This window comes from Cetorhinus maximus, chromosome 28 (genome assembly GCF_964194155.1).
Source record: "Cetorhinus maximus chromosome 28, sCetMax3.hap1.1, whole genome shotgun sequence".
Taxonomy (NCBI): domain Eukaryota; kingdom Metazoa; phylum Chordata; class Chondrichthyes; order Lamniformes; family Cetorhinidae; genus Cetorhinus; species Cetorhinus maximus.
Window position 1 is genome coordinate 22,181,039 of NC_135906.1, and position 23,082 is coordinate 22,204,120.

Genomic DNA, 23,082 nt, shown 5'->3' on the forward strand with positions numbered 1-23,082 from the left:
GAACTGCCCACAAATTAGTAACGTCCGCTAAGTTACCTTTCCCTCCTCATTGTCTTCAAAGCATAACCAGCCTAACTAACAAACATCATTACACATAATATCGCTGCTGCAGAATCAACAAGACAGCATGACATTCATGCAGATATCTTCTACATAACCTTGTCCAGTTTTTTTTTAAATAAAAATATAAACTTTATCAACTGAACATTTTTACAACTATTTTTAAACAAGAAATTGAGGGGCTTCGCAATATCAGTTTTAGGCCTGGATGCCAGTGGATCGTTCTCCTGAAATGGTTCAAGTAAGATGGAGCTAATGTATTTTCTCAGACCTTTATCAAGTTTAACGGTTTACATTAGCATGCCCTTAATGCAACACCTGCAGTGGTACAGAGTGTTACAGAGCAGCAACGCCCTGGTTTGATTCCCTGTAGTGGATTCAGTAAGAGGTGGTTTAAGGTGTTGGGGCTTTTTCCATTGTCCAGGGCAGGTTGGCTGAAGGTGGGAAAATTGAGCAGTGGGAGAAAAAAAAAGGCACCTAAGAGACACAGCAGCAAGTGTACATCGGATTGAATGACGGAACAGGCTTGAAGGGCCGAATAGCCTACTCCTGCTCCTATTTCTTATATTCTTAACTCTGTGTAATTCTGGCAGCTACCCTCCACCCAGTGAGCCCTACTGGAAAGTGAACATAACTGGGCAAGGTTGGCATCATCCCTGATCCCCCTCCCATATGGGGAAATATCCTGACATCCCATATGCAACTTACAAATGGCCAATATGACAAGTACTAGAAAGTCTGCAGAGTCAACTTTTCCAGAAAAAGGGTTGGAAAATAAAAGTGATGGAAAGCAATTCCCCTTGCAGCATTTAAAAATTAAAGCATCCAAAAATATTTAAGAATTTGGCAATCAGTTAATTTTAAAATCATCTACATACTACCACAAAACTCACTGTGCTCCTCAAAACAATACACAATAAAGAAAGGAATTCCAGTCCCAAGTATTTTAATCCTTCTTTACCTGCAGAGGTATCACAATCATGAAGATCTTTTTGTCTTTATCCGACAGAATATATTTTACAAAAGCCCATCCTGTGCCAATCAGAGCCAAAGTAATAAAGAGCAAAGCACCTTTCAATCTGCAGGAGAAGATAGGACATGAAGTTAAAGTGATTGTAGCAATTTAAAAAGAAACATACTTTTAAAAAGCAAATGAACAATGCTTACAAGGCCTGACCCCCAAAAAGAAAAGACTTACACTTATACATTGCATCTTTCACAACCTCAGGATCTCTCAACCACTTTTTTAACCCATGCAGTCACTTTTGCAATGCAGGAAACACAGCAAACTCCCACAAACAGCAATGACCAGATAATCTTGTTTCAGTCACGTTAATTGCAGGATAAATATTGGTCAAGACACGGACCACAAGGCCCCTGCTCTTCATCAAACAGTGCTTCAGGCTCTTAAGTGCACCTGAGAGAGCAGACAGGACCTTGGTTTAACATCTCGTCCAAAAGACGGCACCTCCGACAGTATGGAACTCCCTCAGTACCGCATTGCCGTGTCAGCCTAGATTTTTGTGCTGAAGTCTGTGGAGTGGGACTCGGACTTGCTGACTCAGAGGCAATAGTGCCACCCACTGAGTCACAACTAACTTGACAGCGATGATAAGAACAGAGGCCAGAGTGTTACAGCATTCAACGGTCAGCCAAAGTCATCAGAATGGCACCCCAGAGCCCTACCACCAGTATCACGCTCACCCTTCCTTCAAACATTCTAATACATACTTACAGATGGGTAATGTAGTACATCACAGCCCAACCTTCAATTGCTGATCCCTTAACAGCAATGAAATAGTAGTTTATCTGGAAACAAATAATATAATGACTGAAAACACTTTATAGAACTAGAGATAGATAGGCAAATATTACTTAAACAGTAGCATGCAGAGGCTTGGCATGTTCCCATAAATTAATAGAATTAGGTCCATCATTTTTAAGGAACAATATTCTTGTCCTGCTTCTATTTCACCCAGTTTTTTTTTTAAAAGTGGGATGGGGGCATCATGGTCTGTTAAAGAACAGTCCTGCAACACTTGGGACCTCTCCATCTCTTTGGAGAGAGGCATTTGTTAAACTTGTAAAAAGTTCCAAGCAAATGGAGCTCAGCTGGCTCCCGTCATTTCCGCTTCAGAGCATAAGTAAATGGCAAATTACCAAGCCTCTTTCCAACTAGAAATCTTTAAAGCAACACCTGGAGACAAGAAGTCATATCAGTCCATAGTCAAAGCATGCGCTGATAAAGCACAGAATGCGGTATCAAAACTTGCCTTCCAGTATTGCTCTTAGCTTTCTGCTCATGTTACCACTTGATTGACGATATGCAAGCACAGAAATACATAGGGACTTGTATTCATGCTGGTATGACTCTTGAAGGCATTGCCAGCCAATCTGCACTAGACATGTACACTATTCAGATTCAGAAACTCAACTCCAGAAAGCACAATGCAGCCATGTTGCCATCCACTGCCTTGCTCATCCTTGCCTCTTCCTCCAGCCCGCTGCACTCCCAGGTCCCACATATCCCCCTCCACCCAGCCCACGCCGCCCCCACTCCTAACCTTCAACCACTGCCTCGTGTTACTTGAAGTGAATTGGGAAGTGTACTAAAAATCTGATATTTTCACATGCCTGCTGTCATTTTAAGTTTATAAAAAGCTAAGAAAACGTTCTTTGGCAATATTTTCTCCTTAAAGCTTGCTGAGCTGATGTTACCGACGCCACATCTGTGTATAGGGTGACCTTCCGCAGGTTATTTAACTGAAGGTCAAACCTGGCTCTGACCCTGGACTCTCCAGTCCAAGGTCACGCAACAGCGATCAGTCGGAGAAACTCGGGCTCGTACGTTTAACTGTTCCCCAGCTCGAGGTGCAAAAAGCAACTGCTGCAGCCTAGCCTGGCTGACCTCTCTGCCAAGACTGGAAACCGCTCCTGGGGGCCTGCTGGCTGGTCTAGAATCATAGAACGATTACGGTACAGAAGGAGACCATTCAGCCAGCAATGTCGACTTTCTACAAGAGCAATTTCACGAGTCCCAGTCTCCCTGCCCTTTCCCCATAGCACCATTATTTTTTTTTTGCCTTCAGGTGCTTATCCAATTCCCTTCTGAAAGCCATAAAGGAGTCTGTATCCTATATTGTAACCACTCGCCTGCCTGGTTCACACCTGAGTCACTGCCTTTAAACTTAGTCCAGTGGGAGAGCTGGTCAAAGCACTTTGAATGGAACTGGAGGCAAGTTGCTGGTTTAGAAGAATTGCCACTATAATTTAGCTGCATCTATTGACTTATACTTACAGCATGGAACAGTATGGAGATGGATTTGGTGAATGCCAGCGCAGCCATCAGCCAGTGGATTTTAAATACACTGCTCCTGAGACAGACATATTATTAGGGTGCAGTAGTTGCTTGTAACAACAGAAATTCAAACAGTCAATGACATTGAGATTACACAAGAACATAGGGAGGTAAAGTTGCCACAGAGGTCATATTGTCCAGTACTTTTGTTGAACATACACTGAGAATTTTACTGGAATTAAAGACTTCTTTTGAAAACCACCATGGCATAACAACTCCCTCATTTCCTTTACACCGGCTTGTTTAGCGTTTACAAGTGGGGTAATGTCCACTATACTCCTCATGGAAAATTTCTTTTGGATAGATGTATGGAGTTGCTTCTTGCCTTTTTTATTTGGAGTACGGTAAAACAAAAGTCAATTTCCTTGCTCCCATCCCCATTAATCTGCATCTCATGGTATTTAAACTTTGAACATTGATGTTGGCAAGTGAATTTCAATCAACTGCAGCGCACACATTAAAACTCAAAGCCATGATCCCAACCCTATCCTTCCACCGTTTCAGTTTTGACAGTATTAATTACTGGTGCAGTGGCAGCAAGATAAAAGGAAAATGGTTTTAAATGTAACATGCAGCGAAGGTTTACCAGACTGATTCCTGGGATGGCGGGACTGACATATGAGGAGGGATTGAGTCGATTAGGATTATATTCGCTGGAGTTCAGAAGAATGAGGGGGGGGAATCTCATAGAAACCTATAAAATTCTAACAGGGCTAGACAGGGTAGAGGCAGGAAGGATGTTCCCGATGGTGGGGGAGTCCAGAACCAGGGGTCACAGTCTGAGGATACGGGGTAGACCATTTAGGACTGAGATGAGGAGAAATTTCTTCACTCAGAGAGTGGTGAGCCTGTGGAATTCGCTACCACAGAAAGTAGTTGAGGCCAAAACATTGTATGTTTTCAAGAAGGAGTTAGATATAGCTCTTGGGGCGAAAGGGATCAAAGGATATGGGGAAAAAGTGGGAGCAGGCTATTGAGTTGGATGATCAGCCATGATCATAATGAATGGCAGAGCAGGCTCGAAGGGCCGAATGGCCTACTCCTGCTCCTGGTTGCTATGTTTCTATGTAAAGAGAGAAAAAAAGCGCCTGGGCTCATTGAGTATGAACGTAAAAGCATTCTTCTAAAACGTACAAATGTTTTATCGGATTTTAACCTTAGACGCCTGGTAGATTGATGGGAACTTCAATTTCCCTGGGCCTACCTATTTGTTTGTTTTCAGCTTGAGCACCACAAGACGCAACATCTTTGTAGCAACCAAAACTAAAATTGTTTCCGTCCCCATAGTAACGGACGCAAGGAAGCTCTGTGCCTACCCAGCTCACTCTCACAACTCAGATGAGTTTTTAAGTCAGCTACCCTATGACCACTTATTTTGATGTACAATGAGTCGGGCCTTTTAAAACAAGTGCATTTTACGAAGTGTTGGCTCATTGGCACTCTACAATCCAACTAGTGACTCGTGCCCTTTATCAAAAAAAAAAATAGTAGTTTAAACGTTGGACATTAAAAGGAGTTTTACCTGTGCTTTAGAAGTAGGGAAACCCAGAACAAGGCAGCCACAAAGAAAAACCCAGACATGACCAGGTACAGCAGAGGCAGTGGGGTTTCCCCAGCAGAAAGGTAGTTCTTTGGATTTCTTGCCATTATCTCAATCTAAGGAAGGAAGGTTTAAAATATAAAAAAAAGAGTGTTAACATACCGTCTATGCAGTGTTAAGAAAACAGCAATTACAACAGTAATTAGAAATACATGGCTAGGCCTCTTTATGCTTTGCCCTGATACTTAGAATTAACAGCCCAATGGACTCTGCAACACAAGTGTCCTCCCACTTTATTGCATCTCACTCATCAGCTTTTGGTCATCTTTCAAGTCCTAATATCTCTTTGATTGGCTGAGTGTCGGATTTTGTTTGCTAACGGTTCCGTGAAGTGCTGCGGGACATTTTACTATGTTTCAGACGCAGTATTAATGAACAGCGTTGTTGTAGAGCGCCAGGAATTGCGACGATGCGCACAGGCCAAAGTACAAATTTTGAAAAATATATCTACAATAAACAATAAGATAAAGGCAGAATACTGTGGATGCTGGAAATCTGAAACAAAAACAAAAAAAAAATGCTGGAAAAACTCAGCAGGTCTGACAGCATCTGCGGAGAGAAAGACACAGAGTCAACGTTTCGAGTCCGTGTGACTCTCCTTCAGAGCTAAAGTGAGCTACAATAAACAAGTTCGTTTGTTGGAAATATTATGGTCCTGCATAGTTTATACCAATAACTAAAAGCCAATTTTAAAAAATGAGATTAGGGAAAGTTGGTGGTTGTCATGGAGAGATTATGTCATTTTAACGACTATACACATTGCTGCACTTTCCATAAAAATCGGAAAGAAAAAGCGCTAAGGGTTGAGGGAAAAACATGATCTTGTGGAACAGAGGAAGCCGTGTTAGGATAGGGGAGCAAGATGAGGATTAAAAGCAGTAGGAATAGGAGGAGGAGATCATTCAGCCCCTTCAGCCTGTTCCTCCATTTGATTAGACCATGATGGATGCATCCTAATTCTGATAAAAAGCTTTAGAAAGCTACAAGCTTGATGATGATTAGGGGCAGGAATACCTCTCCCATCCCCCACCCACGACCACCCCAGCTCTCTGCAAATATACTTACTGTCATGTCAAATGCAACAGCGTTTTTCGTCCCTGGGCCTGCTTTATGACAGTTGTGGAAGCTGAGCGTATAAAGCCCTTCCTCTGCTGGAGATAGAAACTTTACAAAGAACTGCAAGGAAGAATTTTTTTTTTTTTAAAAAAGGAGTTAAATAATGGTATTAAAGATCAACACTTTTCACAAGGGGCAATTAAATTTGGGGAATGAAATATCCTTACATTGAAGATGTAGCTGTCATTCACACGTTGCAGGTCAAAAACGTCCTCAATCTTTTCTGTTTTCTTCGGCTGGGAAAAGAAGATCAATACCAGATATTAGCGAACACTTAGCTGAACATCCCAACGACTGACAGGACCATCATTCACAGGTTTGCTACCGAAGCAAAAATCACCAGAAAACAAAAGGGTGTCTGCGCTACATCCAACAACACTGCATCCGACGGAAATACTCAAGGCCTCAGGCTGCAGAATAAAGAACTCCACTCAGTCGGCTTTAGAAATCTGCACTTGATAAGCAGACAAAAAACTGATCATCTGATATTTATCACAATGCTGTTTGTGGGATCTTGCCTGGTGCAACTTTGGCTGCTGCACTTCTCTACATAATGAAGTACACTTCACACTTCAGGAAATACTTTATCACCAACAATAGTGCTTTGCAAAGTCCTGAGGCTGTGAAAGGCACCATATAAATGCAAATTCACTCTTACAGCCTATGATCCCCCTGCATCCTCATTGTCAATTGAAAGGGAGCAATGCATTAAAACCACAAGAAAAGCATTTATTTCAGTGACCTGGTGTCAACTTCTCAATAACAACCTTCATTAACAATTTCAATTGGTGCTTTCCTCTCAGTGGCACTGTATTATGATGTACAGTGCCATAGCAATCAGGTGTTTCTCTATTCTGCTCTGACTCCAGCTCTCTTCAAAATGTCCCTACAGTATGATGGGGAAGTAAAGGACAGAAGAATATAGCACCTTCACAATCCCTAGGAATGCCTACGCGTATGTGCGTACACCCACAAAACTCAATGCTGGCCGCTGTCGTGGTATATGGGCCAAATAGCCTCCTTCCGTGCCACGCTTTTCTACAATTCTATGACTTCCCGTGACCTAACACTTACTGCCACAGAACTGAAACTTGCCCACCCAATTCATTCACCTTTGAGTAGCTCTCCAAAGGCAGATGGCACTGTTGCTCATTTACTGTGACCATTCCCAGCTCCTTCGCCAGACAAGGAGATGCGACTACCCAAAATGCTTCCGAGACTGGAGGCTGTAAAATGGGGCTTGTGATCCAATGGTGTGCACCTCTGTGACTCTTCACCAACCACACAACAGCCCCCACCCCACCCCACATCTCATCACTCTTACACTCTCGAGGCACAAACAGCCATATTTTCCCGCCCCGAATTGACGAGACACCTACCACCTACTTTTCTCAGCGGCAACTCGCAATATGCTTCCTTACATTGACGCCTCCTGGGCTCTCCCCACAAAAAACAGCCATCAATGGCACCCATTTACAGTCTGCACACAATTAACCATAAAATTGGAGCTGGACTTATTCAATCACAATAAAATAAGGATCCCAGTAGTATATTGCATGTTACAATGGGGTAAGAGCAGCAGATCCTCAGATGCACTCGAGTCAAGCTACTTTCTATTTGCTAGGTGCTGTGGTGCCATGGTAACCATGCCTATCCCATAATGCGTTTGTCCCATCGCACAATAACCATTTTCTCCTGTGAAGAGAAATATTAGCCCACACGTTTGATTCACTGACAACGTTGCACAGACCAACCTCTTTAACGGGCTCCACATTTCCTTTTGCCGCGTCTTTGTTTTGACTTTGAGACGATTCTCTTTTCCGTCTGCTCTTTGCACCTAAGGAGACAGAATTTCAGGATGAAGGCACGCCGCTTTACCGGGTCGACGAGGAGAACGGCCGGGCTCGGCCTGACGAGCAACGTTGATCAGACGCCACAAAAGTGAAGTGAGACCAAAGCTAATCGGTCAGCAAGGTCCGACAGCTCCCTCGGTCTGTGAGTGCACGATGCCACACGTTAGCTCGGTTCCAGTTTCAATCTCTGCTGGTCTGTGTTAGGTTAAGCAATCCCGCCCCCCCAAAGGAGGTGAATGGGGTGTGACAATTTTCCACAAAATTCCCAGTTTTCGTCAGAATCAGTGGGATGGGGGGGGCAATTATGAAGGGCCAAAATTCAATTAGCATTCCAACTCAAACACCATCCTGTGCCGCCCCCCCTCCTCCTCCTCCCTCCTAGAAGGTGCACTGGGAATATGGTTAAGGATAGGATGAGGATTTTTTAAGAATAGGATGAGATTTGACAGTGTTACGTCCTAAATTTAAATAACAGCCGATGCTCACACACTAAAAAGCCGCCAGGTTGAAAGTAGTTATGAGATGGTTTGAAAACAATAAATTCAAGCACCCACCAAGCCCCAAAGATTTGCAGTGATTGTATTAATAAGAGCCTTGCTCCACAGTAATACACTCACCCATCTCGGAATCACCTGTAGGCTCGGCACAAGCCTCACTCCAGATTCTTCAACATCCAGGTCTTAACTCACACCAGGTCCCATTCTCCTATCACCCCTGTGCTCACTGACCTACGTTGGCTCCTGCTCGTGGATTGGCTCGATTTTAAAATTCTCATCCTCGTTTTCAAATCTCCCCCCGTGGTCTTTTCCCTCCCTATCTTTTTATAATCTGCTCCAGCCCCACAATCCTCTTTGAACACCTGCACTCCTCCAATTCCGGCCTGTTGTGCATGCCCAATTTTAATTGTTCCACCTTTGGTGGCCACGCCTTGGGTTGCCCGGACCCCAACCTGTCAAACACCCTCCTTACATCTCTCCACTTCTCGGCCACGCTTCCCTCCTTTAAGACACTGCTTAAAACCTACTCATTGCTCAAGCTTTTCATCGTCTGACCTAATGTGGCTTGCTTCACTCGCTTTATAATGCTCCTGTGAAGCACCTCAGGGCGTTTAATTATGTTAAAGGCGCCATATTAGTTTTTGTGGTCTAGGCGGACACACTCAGTACAATACTGAGAGAGTACGAGACTCTGAGGTGTCTTCTTTGGTACAAGATATTTAATTGAGGTCCTGTCTGCTGTCAGTGGTGGATGCAGGAGATCTTAGAGCACTATCCAGAAAGGAGGGAAACTCGCTCAATATCTTGGTCAAAATATATCCCTCAACCAACACCAACAAAATCAATTATCTAGTCACTGATCTCCTTGCTGTTTGTGGGACCTTGGCTGCCGCATTTCCCTGCATTGAACACTTTAAAAAGTACTACACTGCCTGTAAAAGGTTTTGGGGCATCCAGAGGTTATGAATGGCACTGTAGAAATGCAAATTCTTTCTTTCTCTTTACATATATAAGATCTCTAAGCTAGTTATCCAATGAACTACCTTTGAAGGGGCCGCTGTGTAGACAATTTATTTTTAAAACACAAATTAGGACCAGTTATTTACATTAAAATGATTGCATTACCAGAGCAACTGCTTGACATAATACTTGATGTCAACCTGGATTGTTGCAACAAGGCTTCACACCGGTTGAGAGAACTTGCTCATCTCAGCTTTTAACCCTCAGTGGAATATGCCATCATTGGTTTGCCGGAATATAGCATCAGATCAGGATGGGGAAAGCATACTACACTGCTGTGCCACCGTTGGGGGTAGTGGTATCTAAAACTCCCTATATTGCATGTTATTTCTCATACTGTCAACAGGAAGGCTGCTGGAATACACTAGGTCACTGGTGGTGATTTTAAGACAGGCACTTTGAAAAAAAATGGTCCTGTTTAATTGCAATGTAAGCATCATTTAAGAACACCATATTCCAGGTCAGAGCTAAAGAAACCACCACACAGTTGTGGGGCCGGTGTCGGTGGGGGGGCAGAAGAGAGAGAGAGAGAGTCTAAAAATCAGAGCTCTCCTGAATACTTTGATTTCTGATGAGTGTTAGGAAAGGAGACACAAATATATCTCATTACCAGATTTATCATTCTTTTCCTTCTGGTCATCTTTGGGCTCTTTGTCCTTTGGCTGATCGTTATCTTTCTTCACATTTGCTGCAGCCTGGGTTTCAGAATTCTTTCGGTCATCTGGTCCTGATATTGACAGTTTTTTCTGCTGACCCTGTTTCTTCATATGAACCCTGGGGTGACATACCATTTCAACATTTAATTTTCAGCTCGACTAATACTGACCCCAACACTCAACATCCTCCCTCCTTCAATATTTTTCTCCGCTATGAAAGAAGTAAGTTACAATGAAATGTGAAAGGAGCACCACGCTGGGCTTTATTAGTCAAGGGAAGGGTAGAGTCACTAAAAGATGAGAGGCAAGGTTGGTACTTTGTCCACGTTTTCATAGACATGGTAGACTTTGGGACCATGGGACAGTTCCTGTACATGGACGACATCACTGTCTTCTGCTCTGATCCACCGTCAGTGCAGAGAGAGTGATGAGCATCAGTTTCTATTGGCTTCAGGAGCCAAAGTAAACACTGGCAAGGGTGAGGTCAAGTCCCTTAGGAGCTGGGCCAACCGGTCCTTTTCCTTCTTTACTACCAGGGAAGGTTACCTGAAGGTGCTGGGGATATGGTTCCCAGGAGCCAGCGCAAGGAGCGGGTAGCCATGGTGAAACAAAAACGGTGCACGTGGGAGTGACGCCCCCCCCGCCTCCTTTCATTGCAGATGAGAAGCTGATCACTGGGCGCGAGGAACTCTTGGGGCTGCTGCACGTGGTGCAGGTCTGGCCGATCCTGCATTTTGGTGGTTACCCGAGCCATCTGTCGCTTTATCTGGGACCTCAAAGTTGCAGAGTGTTCACAGGGACACGTCGCACAAGCCTCTAGTTAAAGGGGAGGGGGGGAAACTCATGCCCAGCACGAAGACGAGAAACTTCGACAGCTTGCCCCTTTTTTCCAGCAAGACTAAAGAATAAATTAAATCTGTGTGGCAGGGGTGAAAGGGATCACATTCCTTATGGCTTTGCTGAACCCAAAACAGGTGAACATTGCTCAAATAAAAAACCATAACAGCTCAGTGAAATCAGCGGCTGCATTTCATTCCTCAAAAGGGGCACGAGTGCGTTCCCTCCGGCTTCACTCTGGTCAGCCCAGTTAACTCACACGCAAAGATTAGGCTGAAAGGTACAACGATGTCTCAGTACCTTTCAGGCTAAGATTTGGATGCCTTTGCTAAGCTGCTTGCACACCAGGAGAAGGGTCTAGTGTTGTCAGGACGAGGGACAAGGCCACCTTCGTATTTTCCAGCACAGCTACAGGCCATTTGTTGGCTTATGTTTTATAAGATGGAAGTCCGAGAACAGGCCTTCCTTCCACAAGAAGCCAAATATAGCCCCAGGCCAATTCAAAACAGTTACAAGAACAATATCCAGAGTACAGAAATTAGCCCCTCCCCACAGAAAACAGACAATTTTCTGCGAAAGGCCATACTTACTTATTCTGTATCAGATCAAAGACAAAGAGGGTAAGAGATTCCCCCGAGGAAGTGTTGTATTTCTCCAACAAACATCTTGTGGATTCATCTACCTATGTCAGAAACATAATCTTGTTGTTATTTGAGATACAGTCGCAAGCTGTAAAAAGGATTTCAATTACCATCATAACTGCATAGCATTTCTTCAGCATCTGAAAGAAGGTTACCTTTTTCAGGTGGGAGCTTTTGTCAGAGCTGGGAAGTGGGCAAAAAAAAAAACAGGCACCAGAACACAGGAAACTACAAGAAACACAGTAGAACAAGTGACTTTAGAAGGTTTGTATTAATGAAAAGATTTAAAACAGTTTGGTGAGGTGTTTTTCAGTAGGAAGCACTTGCTCTTCCGATTCAGAAGGCTGTGGGTTCAAGTTGTAATTTTAACCCCAAGCCAGTTGGTAAACTATAAAACTAGACACTAATACTCTTCTTGATATTCACAGAATGCAGCATTACATATGTCTGCTTTCTACCAACCAACCCAGTGTCCCAGCAGTCTCTATACTCTTTTGTGGACTAAATAATCAAATTAACACGTTAAATTTAAGTGGTAGCCCCTTAAAGGGGCAATCAACAGTCTCTATAAGTGCTTGAAGAATTTAATTAAACAATGCTCTTCACCTGTGAATCTTAACAATATAATTAACATACCATTGACTCAATTCACAGCTGTGGCTCAGTTCATAGCACCCTCGCCTTTGAATCAGAGGGTTGTGGGTTCATGTCCCACTCCCGGAAACCAAGAACTGTGATTGTACTCGAAAGAGTTGCAATCTGTGACTGTTAATAACTCGAAAGAATTTTGGAGGTGTCAGCTGTGGCTCAGTTCATAGCACCCTCGCCTTTGAATCAGAGGGTTGTGGGTTCATGTCCCGCTCCTGGAAAACCAAGAACTGTGATTGTACTCGAAAGAAGTTGCAATCTGTGACTGTTGGTAACTCGAAAAGAGTTTCAAAGATTTGAGGGGGGTGTCAGCTGTGGCTCAGTTCATAGCACCCTCGCCTTTGAATCAGAGGGTTGTGGGTTCATGTCCCACTCCCGGAAACCAAGAACTGTGATTGTACTCGAAAGAGTTGCAATCTGTGACTGTTGATAACTCGAAAGAGTTTCAAAGATTTGAGCACAAAATCTAGGCTAATGTCATGTGAAGAGCACTGCATAAGTACTTTCTCCCTTTCATGATACTCACTGTATAGGTAGCCACACCATCAGTCTTCGTTTTTGAAAAGCTAAACCCAATCTGGTAGATATATATGAGAGAGAAGGAATGAGTAAACATGTATTAGTAAAGTTAGAAAAAGTCAGTCAAAACAGTTACTATATATACATGGATAGGGAATTTTGCTTAGTAATTGGACCACACAAAAAAACCCAATGCATTTCTCAAACAGTCTCCGCAGACCTGATACCTCAACTATGCAATGTGTGCTAATGTCATGCAGGGCAGCACAGTGAAGTGCAAGAGCTGTGGGGCTCTGGGCCATTCTTGCACCCTGCCAATCCTGTTGAGTAGGGAAAAGGGGTCACCTGGTGGGGAGGGGTATAGCCATCTCTGCTAGTTTCTTGACAAATTCTTCTGCTCTCATCACGTTTGACTGTTTTCCCTTCCATTAGGGCCAGCTCACCTTTCTGCCTTTGCCTTGGTATCTTCAGTTTCTGTGCCCCCACCAGCACCACCCTGCTACTCTGTCCCCACCCTTGGTACAACTTGTATACTGTTGAGTGCTGAGCTAGTTGGACCTCTGCTCTTTTTTTTTAAAACCCTTTTGGGGCAGATTCGTACTTATCCAGGTTAGCCTTACTACAGGAGTGTCAAACAGATACAGGCTTGAAGCCTAGTGAAAGGCCATGCAAAGGGCTAACCTATCCTTCTTCCCAAGTCAGAAGGTTGTGGGTTCAAGTCCCACTTCAGAGACCTGAGAGCATAAGGAGATAGGCTAACACCTTGGTGCAGTACTGAGGGAGTGTTCCTTTGTCAGAGACATTGTCCTTGGATAAGATGTTAGACTGAGGCCTCATTTGCCCTCTCGGTGGACTTAAAAATTCCATGGCACTATTTCAAAAAGTGCATTTATGTAGCACTTTTCATGAACACTGGACATCCCAAAGTTCTTTACAGCCAATGAGTTACTTTTGAAGAGCTACGTTTGTAATGAGGGAAACGCGACAGCCAAGTTACGCACAGCAAGCTCCCACAAATGACAATGATAATGATAAGGTAAGAGTATTACAAAGAATAGCAGGAGAGTTCTCCCTGGTGTCATGGCCAATAATTATCTCTCAATCAACATTGCCAAGAACAGATTATCTAATCATTATTACATTGCTGTTTGTGGGAGCTCGTTTTGTGCAAAATGGCTACAACATTTCCTACATTACATCAGTGACTCACTTCAAAAAGTACTTCATTGGCTGTTAAGAACTTTGGACCTCCCTCGATCAAAATCATGAATGGTGCTGTAAAAAAAAACGCAGATCCTTTTTTTCCTCTCTCTTAAAACACCAACTCCCCATTTCCAGGTTACATTTCAGATTCAAGACATTTGAAATTTTCCCTGTTCCATCTGCTGTTGCATGCCTCTGGTCAACTAGAACTGGCAACAATGCCCACCAGCAACCACCCCACTACTCCCACACTGAACCCTCCTCCCCCTTGGAGGGCAGGTCACTTGACAGGTCTCTTTACCGTACAACTCACACGGTGCAACAAGATGGCTATGGCGATGGCGGGAGGGCCTCTGCCTGGCTGAACTACCTAATTCAATGGTGTCCAAAGTCCAACGTGCGCAACTATCTCTCCCACAGGTCCTGGCTATCTGGCCTGCACAGTCACAATGAATCATGCTTTCACAGTCTATTCACAGACTCAGACGTTTACAGCACAGAAGAAGGCCATTCAGCCCATTGTGCCCACGCCAGTCAACAAAGATCTGACTACACTAATCCCATTTCCAGCACTTGGCCTGTTACAGACCTGAGCGTACCAGTCAGAAACGTCCTGCATTTGGTCCCCAGTCTGCTTAGCCCTGGAAGCTATGGCAATGCAAGTGACTATCCAAATACTTGGTGTTACGAGAGTTTCTGATTCAACCACCCTTTCAGGCAGAGAATTCCAGACTCCTACCACCCTCTGGGTGAAAAATTTTCTCCTCAACTTCCCGCTTAGCCTTCCACCTCTTACCTTAAATCTATGCCCCCTGGTTACAGACCTGAGCATACCAGTTAGAAACATCCTGCATTTGGTCCCCAGTCTGCTGTGAACCAATCGATCTCCAGAGCTCTTCGGCTGATGGAGAAATATAAAGCTACACTTCCCATTCCCAACCACAATTGTTCAGTGACTCCATATTCCCAGATATCACTGGAAGAGAACAGAATCAGGGAATCTAATATCCCATCCCATTTGAAAAAGTGCTAGCACGGCTATAAATAAGAGATGGTTACTTGGGGGAGAAAGCACTGGAGCATAACTCTCTCCTCCTGAAGAGGCTGAACCAAGTTGGGGCATTTTTCTTTTTAATTCTTTCACAGGATGTGGGGCGTCTCTGGCTAGGCCAGCATTTGTTGCTCATCCCTAATTGCCCTCGAGAAGGTGGTGAGAGTTGTTCATGGAACTGTCCACCAGTAGAGGGAAGATTGGGGAGGGAGGGGAAAAAGACTTTGTAGGTATGCAGATGACTTCAAACCAAGCTGTGCGTGCATTCCAGTAAGCCAGGTCATCATTACCATTGCACAACTCCCTAAGCCACATCATATTTCACTGCAACACCACTCACTATAATCTTGTCCAAGGCCAAGGCTGTGTTTATCCGAAGACTTGTGAGGTTTACGTCCAAAGTCCCGTTAGTGTAGAAGCCAAAGGTATTCAAATGGACCCTTGATCTCGTGTCGCCCTAAAACAAATGAAAATTAGGTTAAAGAGAGAGACATGCAACATTACAAATCATAGCTTTTTGAACTGGGATCCCAAAGCCTAGGTGCCTCAGCAAGACAATGAAGAAATTCACAAGTCATTTCCACAAATGCCCCGACATGGATCATCCCCTTCAGGAGCGAGTTTAGAAGAATGAGGGGCGATTTCATTTAAATGTATATAAAATTCTGAAGGAACTTCACAGAATGGATGCCAAGCAGCTCGTTCCCTTGGATGGAGAATCTAGGACTAGGGGGCACAGGCTCAGAATAAGGGATCGGTCATTTAGGATTGAGACGAGGAGAAATTCCTTTGCCTAGAAGGCTGTGAATCTTTACAACTAAATTCCAGAGAGCTGTAGATACCCGGTTGTTATACGTATTTTAAAAACTAATATCGATAAACATTGGACACTTAAGTTAATCAAGGGATTATGGGGATAGGGCAGGGAAATGGGTTTGAGATAGAAGATGAGCCATGGTCTTATTGAATGGTGGAGCAGACTCTTAGGGCTATATGGCCTACTCCTGCTACCTTTTCCCCCCCAAGTTCTATCAGGTTTCTGTACTTATTGACTTTATAGTGCATTATTCCTGTTGTCGTTAACAGTTTAGGCATGTCTTCAATTACGATAGCGTGACTTCCTCGAGAGCAGAGGACATGTCTTTCAGACTGAGCGCTCCCAACATGTTTGCAGAAAATTCACCACACAGTGAAGTTTGAAAATCCCTGCTGTATTACACAGAATTTGACAGCATAGAAACAAAAGAACACAATAAATAGGTTCCACTATCAGGTCACATGAACCTCACACTGGGCTTACCACATCACATCATTACAAAAGAAGTGTTTGAACAAGAGCTAAGGTTGGGATTGCATCTAGGATAAACGGCAACACGCATTCATCTAGCACCCTTGATGTTATAAGAGGTGTTCGACTGTAGCACTACCAAATTTAACACCAAACCGCACCAGGAGATATCGGCCTGGATTTTGCTGCACTGTTAACGGGGTGGCTATTAGTGTTTGCCATTATTTCAGGGTAAATCTGACAGAAATTTCCCACGTTCGCATATGTGTGGATAAACACAGAAATCCAGAATTTGCTATCAGAGATACTCTGCCTTCCACAGGGTGCCCTTGGCACCGAAGTGAATACAATGGTGTGAACTTAGGTACTTACCTCTTAGTTCCACACTAAAATGGCTGAAAAAGACAGAGCAAGTGAGCTTTTAAATGGCACATGAAGTAATAATTAGTGAACAACTTCTGTGACCCTGAAAAATTAAATTTACAAGTGTGGAGTGTCATTCTCTCAGAAGAAAATTAACATTGAAGATTTATTTTTAAAGTTGCAATAATTTTACAAGTTTTTTTCCCCTATGTTTCTTCTTTCTCTGTCCTTTAATCCTGTAGTTCCCTTTCTGTACATGATTTTAAACTAATTTATATTCCCTGCTTTATACTCCCTGGTTAGGACTCTGCATGTCTCAGTGAGGGTTCTCCAACCTGATTGGGTGAAGATGCTTGCTCTTCCTTGCCCGGCTCACAGCTGCCCATAGAGGATGTTGCACAGGATCAGGCACCATATCAGCTGATAGGTTTTCAGAAGCATCTTAAACAAGGGGAGAAAGGTGGAGGTGAAGGGAGGGAATTCCAGAACTTAGGGTCTAGGCAGCTGAAGGGACAGCCGCCATTGATTGAGCCATTAAACTTGGGGATGCGCAAGAGGCCAGAATTGGAGAAGTGCCGAAATTGCAGAGGACTGTACGCCTGAAGGGAGTTACAGAGATAGGGAAAGAATGGGGCACCGGAGGGATTTGAAAAGCAGGATGAGAATTTTTAAAATGGAGCAAAGCCGGACGGGGCACCGGAGGGATTTGAAAAGCAGGATGAGAATTTTTAAAATGGAGCAATGCCGGACCAGGACCCAAAGCGAGCACAAAGGTGGTAAGCGAACACAGGATACAAGCAGCAGTGTTATGGATGAGATCAAGTTAATGCCAGAAAGCGGCAGGAAGAACATCAAAAGGGCATTTGGTAGAAAGGAAGTTGTCCCTCACTGCACTTAGCATGCTGGGCTAATGGATTCCCACTTCTCCTGTAATTATTTTGTATCCAGATGTTAAGCGAGGGCAGTACTGGCCTTGGCTACAAGGCCCCTACACTCAAATAGTCTGCCAACACATCATCCAGGTTCATGATGATGAATGGCCTTGGTGTTATACTGACTGCAAGATAAACTTCCTGCCACGTACCCGCAACGTCACTAAAACCACCATCACACCACCTGACCCCATCTTCCCCTCAGCTTATCTGCTGCTGAAAACCTCACCCATGCCTTTTTTACTTCAAGGCTTGACTATTCCAATGCAGTCCACAGCAGCCTCCCTAATTCTACCCTTCCAAAACTTGAGGTCATTCAAAACTCTGCAGTCCGTGTTCTAACTTGCACCAAGTCCTGTTCGAAACCTTGGCACCTAGTTAAGCAATGCCTTGATTTTAAACAAAAAAAGATTACAGATGCTGGAAATCTGAAATTAAAAAGAAACAGAAAATGATGGAAATACTCAAAGTCCATAGGCCTGAATCGTTGATTCTGTTTCTCTCTCCACAGATGCTAGCTGACGAGCATTTCCTGCATTTTCTGCCTTGATTTTAAAATTCTCTCTTCCTCTTTTTCCAATCCTTCCATGGCCCTACTCCTCCCCAACGGTCATCTCCTCCCGCCTCAACCTCCAAATTATCAGCATTCAACCAATTCTGGCCTCTTGCACATCCCTTATTTTAAACCGCTCCACCATTGGTGGCTGTGCCCTCCGTTATTTGAGCTCCAAGCAGTGGAATTCCCTCCCTGAACCTCTCCACCTCCCTTTCTTCCTCAAAGACGTTCCTCAAAACCCACCTCTTCGACCAGGTCTGCAGTCATTTCCCTAATTGCTCCTTACTTGGCTGAGTGTCAAATTCTGTTTTATAATCACATTTTATAAAGCACCTAGAGATGTTGTACTAACATTAACGGTGCTATTTAAATGCAGACTGTTGTCATTGTCCAATGTTTGTCCCAACAGTCAGAATGAACCCAATGATATGCAAATGATGCAGCACCAATTGCTCAGCTAGAAACAAACAAGAGGCCTTTTAGCCCTTCAAATCTGTTCTTCAGATAATCAAAACTTGCTTAAAAGGGTGATCATGGCTGATTTGTGACCCAACTCCATATACTCACCTTTGCCCCTTAATACCTTTGGTGGAGGTGTCAGCTGTGGCTCAGTCCATAGCACCCTCGCCTTTGAATCAGAGGGTTGTGGGTTCATGTCCCACTCCCGGAAACCAAGAACTGTGATTGTACTTGAAAGAGTTGCAATCTGTGACTGTTGATAACTCGAAAGAGTTTAATACCTTTGGTTAACAACAATCTAGCAATCCCAGGTTGAAAATTATACTTGTTGTACAGTGTTGAAACTTGGAAATTAAGAAAAACAGAGAGACTAGCAAGCTGTTCTTGATTTTAAGCAAAATGCAGAACACTGCAAATGGTGGAAATCTGAAATTTAAAAAAAAAACACAGAAAATGTTGGAAAAACTCAAAGATTATTGACCCAAATCATCAACTCTGTTCTCTCTCTCCACAAATGATGCCTGGCCTGCTTAGTATTTCAGCAAGTCAGAGTGCATTTCTGTAGAAGGATGGAGCGGGTTAGTTGGAGAGAACACAGGAGCAATGAAGCGGTTCTCAGGATGGCGGAGGAGGAAAGGGCGTTAGGGAATACCATCAAGAATAATGCAACAAGGTTGGGATGACCATATTCTAAAGGCGCAAGGAGTGGCTGAAGGAATGTTAAGAGGGGTGTACACCAAGGTGGGGGGGGGGAAGAAACTGATGATGTCAGAAAACCTGAAATTGAACAAAAACCTGAAATTGAACAATCAAAATCTACAAGGACATGGAGAAACCCGCAAGACCACGAAGCTTGCAGAACTGAGCAGAGGCACTGCCCAGAGGTGGGTCACCATCACCAGCTGCAATGTAAATAAATAATATAGCCTCCAAAGTCCTGATTACAATAGCAGAGTGGGGGGACATCACAGGTACAGGTGACATGGCAGTTTTGCCACTTGATGAATGTGGGAAGAGTGTGGTGGCATCATGGCATAGGGTGTTTGCTCCTTCCTCCACCCACTCCCCCCATATTGCCATAGGATTAGTGACCCACAGACTTGAGGGCCCCTGAAAATAGCCCCCAAACTAATAGGGGAACTTTTTAAACCAACACTAGGGGGGACAAGGGAAAACACTTTAAACCCCAAGGCACTGGGGCCAATAGGAGGCCTCCAGGGCCAGTGAGGGGCCAGTGAAAGCCACCAACTGCACTGACACCTATCCAAGGCGGCACACCCGACTCCCAAAGGCCACTTACCTTGAGTGTGAGGCGGTGGAACCGCGCAGTCACCCCGACCAGGAGCAGGAGCACCAGGAACAAACTCTCAGCTCCTCTCCCTGCCATCATCATCACCACAACCGGAAGCCGCTGCAGGCCGCCTGTGACCGACAGCTGGGCGCGCCAATCGGCGGCGCGGCTTGCAGATGATCGACGTTCCGGCAGGACCAATAGCATCCCCGCGTTTTGTACACGACTTACACAGACCGGCCAATCCGAAAGGAGGATTGCGGGTTTAGTCCCGCCTTAAAGTGGGCGGGACCCCCCGCTGCCCAGATAGCCTGAGGAGAAAATTAAGCTTTTTAAAAGGCACTAAACAAGCAAATTAAACCTTTTATTTTATTATACGTTACGAAATAACTATTAATGCAAACAAATTAAATCTTGAAATGAAATTTACAAGCGAGAAAAACATACATTGGAAGAAACTACAATTCCCAAAATTCATTAAGCGCCAGTTCTTCAACAACATGAATTTACTTTTTTATTTATTCCAACTAAATTTCACGTTTAATTCATGCATTAAGATGGTTAAACAGGTTACAGTTGGAATGCATACCATTTAGAAATTAATAATTTTAGGGTATTTAAAAACAATACACTGGGAGTCTGTAAAACTACAACTCCCAGAATGCAGTACGTGAAAGTAGACTATTTTTAAAATTTGCCCATTTTTTAAAATCCTAAATATTACGCAAGGAAGAAAGAGGAAGAAGAGAGATATTAAAGGGTGAAATAATAAAGTTTTTAAAATCCGTTACCCCTGGAAACGGAAGTCGTGCTGGAACGACTTCCGGTGGTGATGGTGCGGCTTGTGGAGCGAAAATAGATGGTAAAAGATTGGGGGGGGCGATGGGTAACTGGTTCCATTCAGTGGGAATGGGTTTTGGAGGTATTCTGAGGGTTGTTGCTGAATCTCCTCACCCACCCTCCCACTTTGATGTCCCCTCAAGGCGCTCACCCTGGAGCTGGTGGGGGTCCCTCAGCTAGGCCGGTTAGCCCCTTTGTGTGGGCAGGGGAGGGAGGAAGGTGAGTGAGTGAGTGTTGCAAGATATGTGTGTCCACCCCTCCCCACCTCTGTGACTCTCCCTCTCCCTCCTCCCCTTCCGTCCTCCCTCTCCCTCCTCCCCTCCCTCCCTCTCCCTCCTCCCCTCCCTCCCTCTCCCTCCTCCCCTCCCTCCCTCTCCCTCCTCCCCTCCCTCCCTCTCCCTCCTCCTCCCTCCCTCCCTCTCCCTCCTCCCCTCCCTCCCTCTCCCTCCTCCCCTCCCTCCCTCTCCCTCCTCCCCTCCCTCCCTCTCCCTCCTCCCCTCCCTCCCTCTCCCTCCTCCCCTCCCTCCCTCTCCCTCCTCCCCTCCCTCCCTCTCCCTCCTCCCCTCCCTCCCCTCTCCCTCCTCCCCTCCCTCACATCCCTCCTCCCTCTCCCTCCTCCCCTCCCTCCCTCTCCCTCCTCCCCTCCCTCCCTCTCCCTCCTCCCCTCCCTCCCTCTCCCTCCTCCCCTCCCTCCCTCTCCCTCCTCCCCTCCCTCCCTCTCCCTCCTCCCCTCCCTCCCTCTCCCTCCTCCCCTCCCTCCCTCTCCCTCCTCCCCTCCCTCCCTCTCCCTCCTCCCCTCCCTCCCTCTCCCTCCTCCCCTCCCTCCCTCTCCCTTCCCCTCCCTCCCTCCCTCTCCCTCCTCCCCTCCCTCCCTCTCCCTCCTCCCCTCCCTCCCTCTCCCTCCTCCCCTCCCTCCCTCTCCCTCCTCCCCTCCCTCCCTCTCCCTCCTCCCCTCCCTCCCTCTCCCTCCTCCCCTCCCTCCCTCTCCCTCCTCCCCTCCCTCCCTCTCCCTCCTCCCCTCCCTCCCTCTCCCTCCTCCCCTCCCTCCCTCTCCCTCCTCCCCTCCCTCCCTCTCCCTCCTCCCCTCCCTCCCTCTCCCTCCTCCCCTCCCTCCCTCTCCCTCCTCCCCTCCCTCCCTCTCCCTCCTCCCCTCCCTCCCTCTCCCTCCTCCCCTCCCTCCCTCTCCCTCCTCCCCTCCCTCCCTCTCCCTCCTCCCCTCCCTCCCTCTCCCTCCTCCCCTCCCTCCCTCTCCCTCCTCCCCTCCCTCCCTCTCCCTCCTCCCTCTCCCTCTCCCTCCTCCCTCTCCCTCCTCCCCTCCCTCCCTCTCCCTCCTCCCCTCCCTCCCTCTCCCTCCTCCCCTCCCTCCCTCCCTCTCCCTCCTCCCCTCCCTCCCTCTCCCTCCTCCCCTCCCTCCCTCTCCCTCCTCCCCTCCCTCCCTCTCCCTCCTCCCCTCCCTCCCTCTCCCTCCTCCCCTCCCTCCCTCTCCCTCCTCCCCTCCCTCCCCCTCCTCCCCTCCCTCCCTCTCCCTCCTCCCCTCCCTCCCTCTCCCTCCTCCCCTCCCTCCCTCTCCCTCCTCCCCTCCCTCCCTCTCCCTCCTCCCCTCCCTCCCTCTCCCTCCTCCCCTCCCTCCCTCTCCCTCCTCCCTTCCCTCTCCCTCCTCCCTTCCCTCTCCCTCCTCCCTTCCCTCTCCCTCCTCCCTTCCCTCTCCCTCCTCCCTTCCCTCTCCCTCCTCCCTTCCCTCTCCCTCCTCCCTCCTCCCCTCCCTCTCCCTCCTCCCCTCCCTCCCCTCCTCCCCTCCCTCCCTCCCCTCCTCCTCCCCCTCCCCCCCTCCTCCCTCCCCCCTCTCCCTCCCCCCCTCCGCCCCTCCCCCCTCCTGCCCACCCCCCCAGCTCCCGCCTGCCCACCACCCCAACCTCTCCACCCACCCCTCCTCTCCTCCTCCCCTCCCCTCCCCTACCTTCGCCCTCCTATCAGCCCATACATGGATCTACCACTTACTCCACTGAAGTCTTCTCTTCAAGTCAGAATGTAGCCAATTTCTCTTATTAATTATCACAGAGGAGCTATCAGTATGTTTTAACATCTGATATTTTTGCCTTTTTTTTCCAGGATGGCAAGATCATATTTAATTCCTTCCTTAATCTCTAAACTAAATGTTCACCATATTTTGGTTCTGGAATCCTATCGGATTAAATCCTGTTCGGTTTCAATAGATCAATTTTATGTGGATTTGGCACATGCCAACCTTGTTTGGAGAAATTGCCTTTTTTAAAAAAAAACTTCTAATACCAGTT

At 46.0% G+C, this 23,082-nt stretch overlaps 1 protein-coding gene across 1 annotated transcript in view; it reads right to left on the reverse strand.

Moving 5' to 3' along the window:
• Nucleotides 1-20,082, reverse strand: part of LOC144668918 (protein GPR108-like) — a 32,473-nt gene extending 12,391 nt beyond the window's left edge. The window contains exons 1-12 of the mRNA XM_078531392.1: nucleotides 19,958-20,082; nucleotides 15,400-15,516; nucleotides 12,813-12,863; nucleotides 11,588-11,679; nucleotides 10,115-10,278; nucleotides 7,889-7,971; nucleotides 6,302-6,370; nucleotides 6,084-6,194; nucleotides 4,941-5,074; nucleotides 3,359-3,434; nucleotides 1,796-1,869; nucleotides 1,022-1,139 (exon numbers count right to left, since the gene is read on the reverse strand). Coding sequence (XP_078387518.1) covers nucleotides 1,022-1,139; nucleotides 1,796-1,869; nucleotides 3,359-3,434; nucleotides 4,941-5,074; nucleotides 6,084-6,194; nucleotides 6,302-6,370; nucleotides 7,889-7,971; nucleotides 10,115-10,278; nucleotides 11,588-11,679; nucleotides 12,813-12,863; nucleotides 15,400-15,516; nucleotides 19,958-20,050 — 1,182 coding nt within the window. The 5' untranslated portion in view covers nucleotides 20,051-20,082. The remainder of the gene's footprint in view (nucleotides 1-1,021; nucleotides 1,140-1,795; nucleotides 1,870-3,358; nucleotides 3,435-4,940; nucleotides 5,075-6,083; nucleotides 6,195-6,301; nucleotides 6,371-7,888; nucleotides 7,972-10,114; nucleotides 10,279-11,587; nucleotides 11,680-12,812; nucleotides 12,864-15,399; nucleotides 15,517-19,957) is intronic.
• Nucleotides 20,083-23,082: the final 3,000 nt, after the last annotated feature.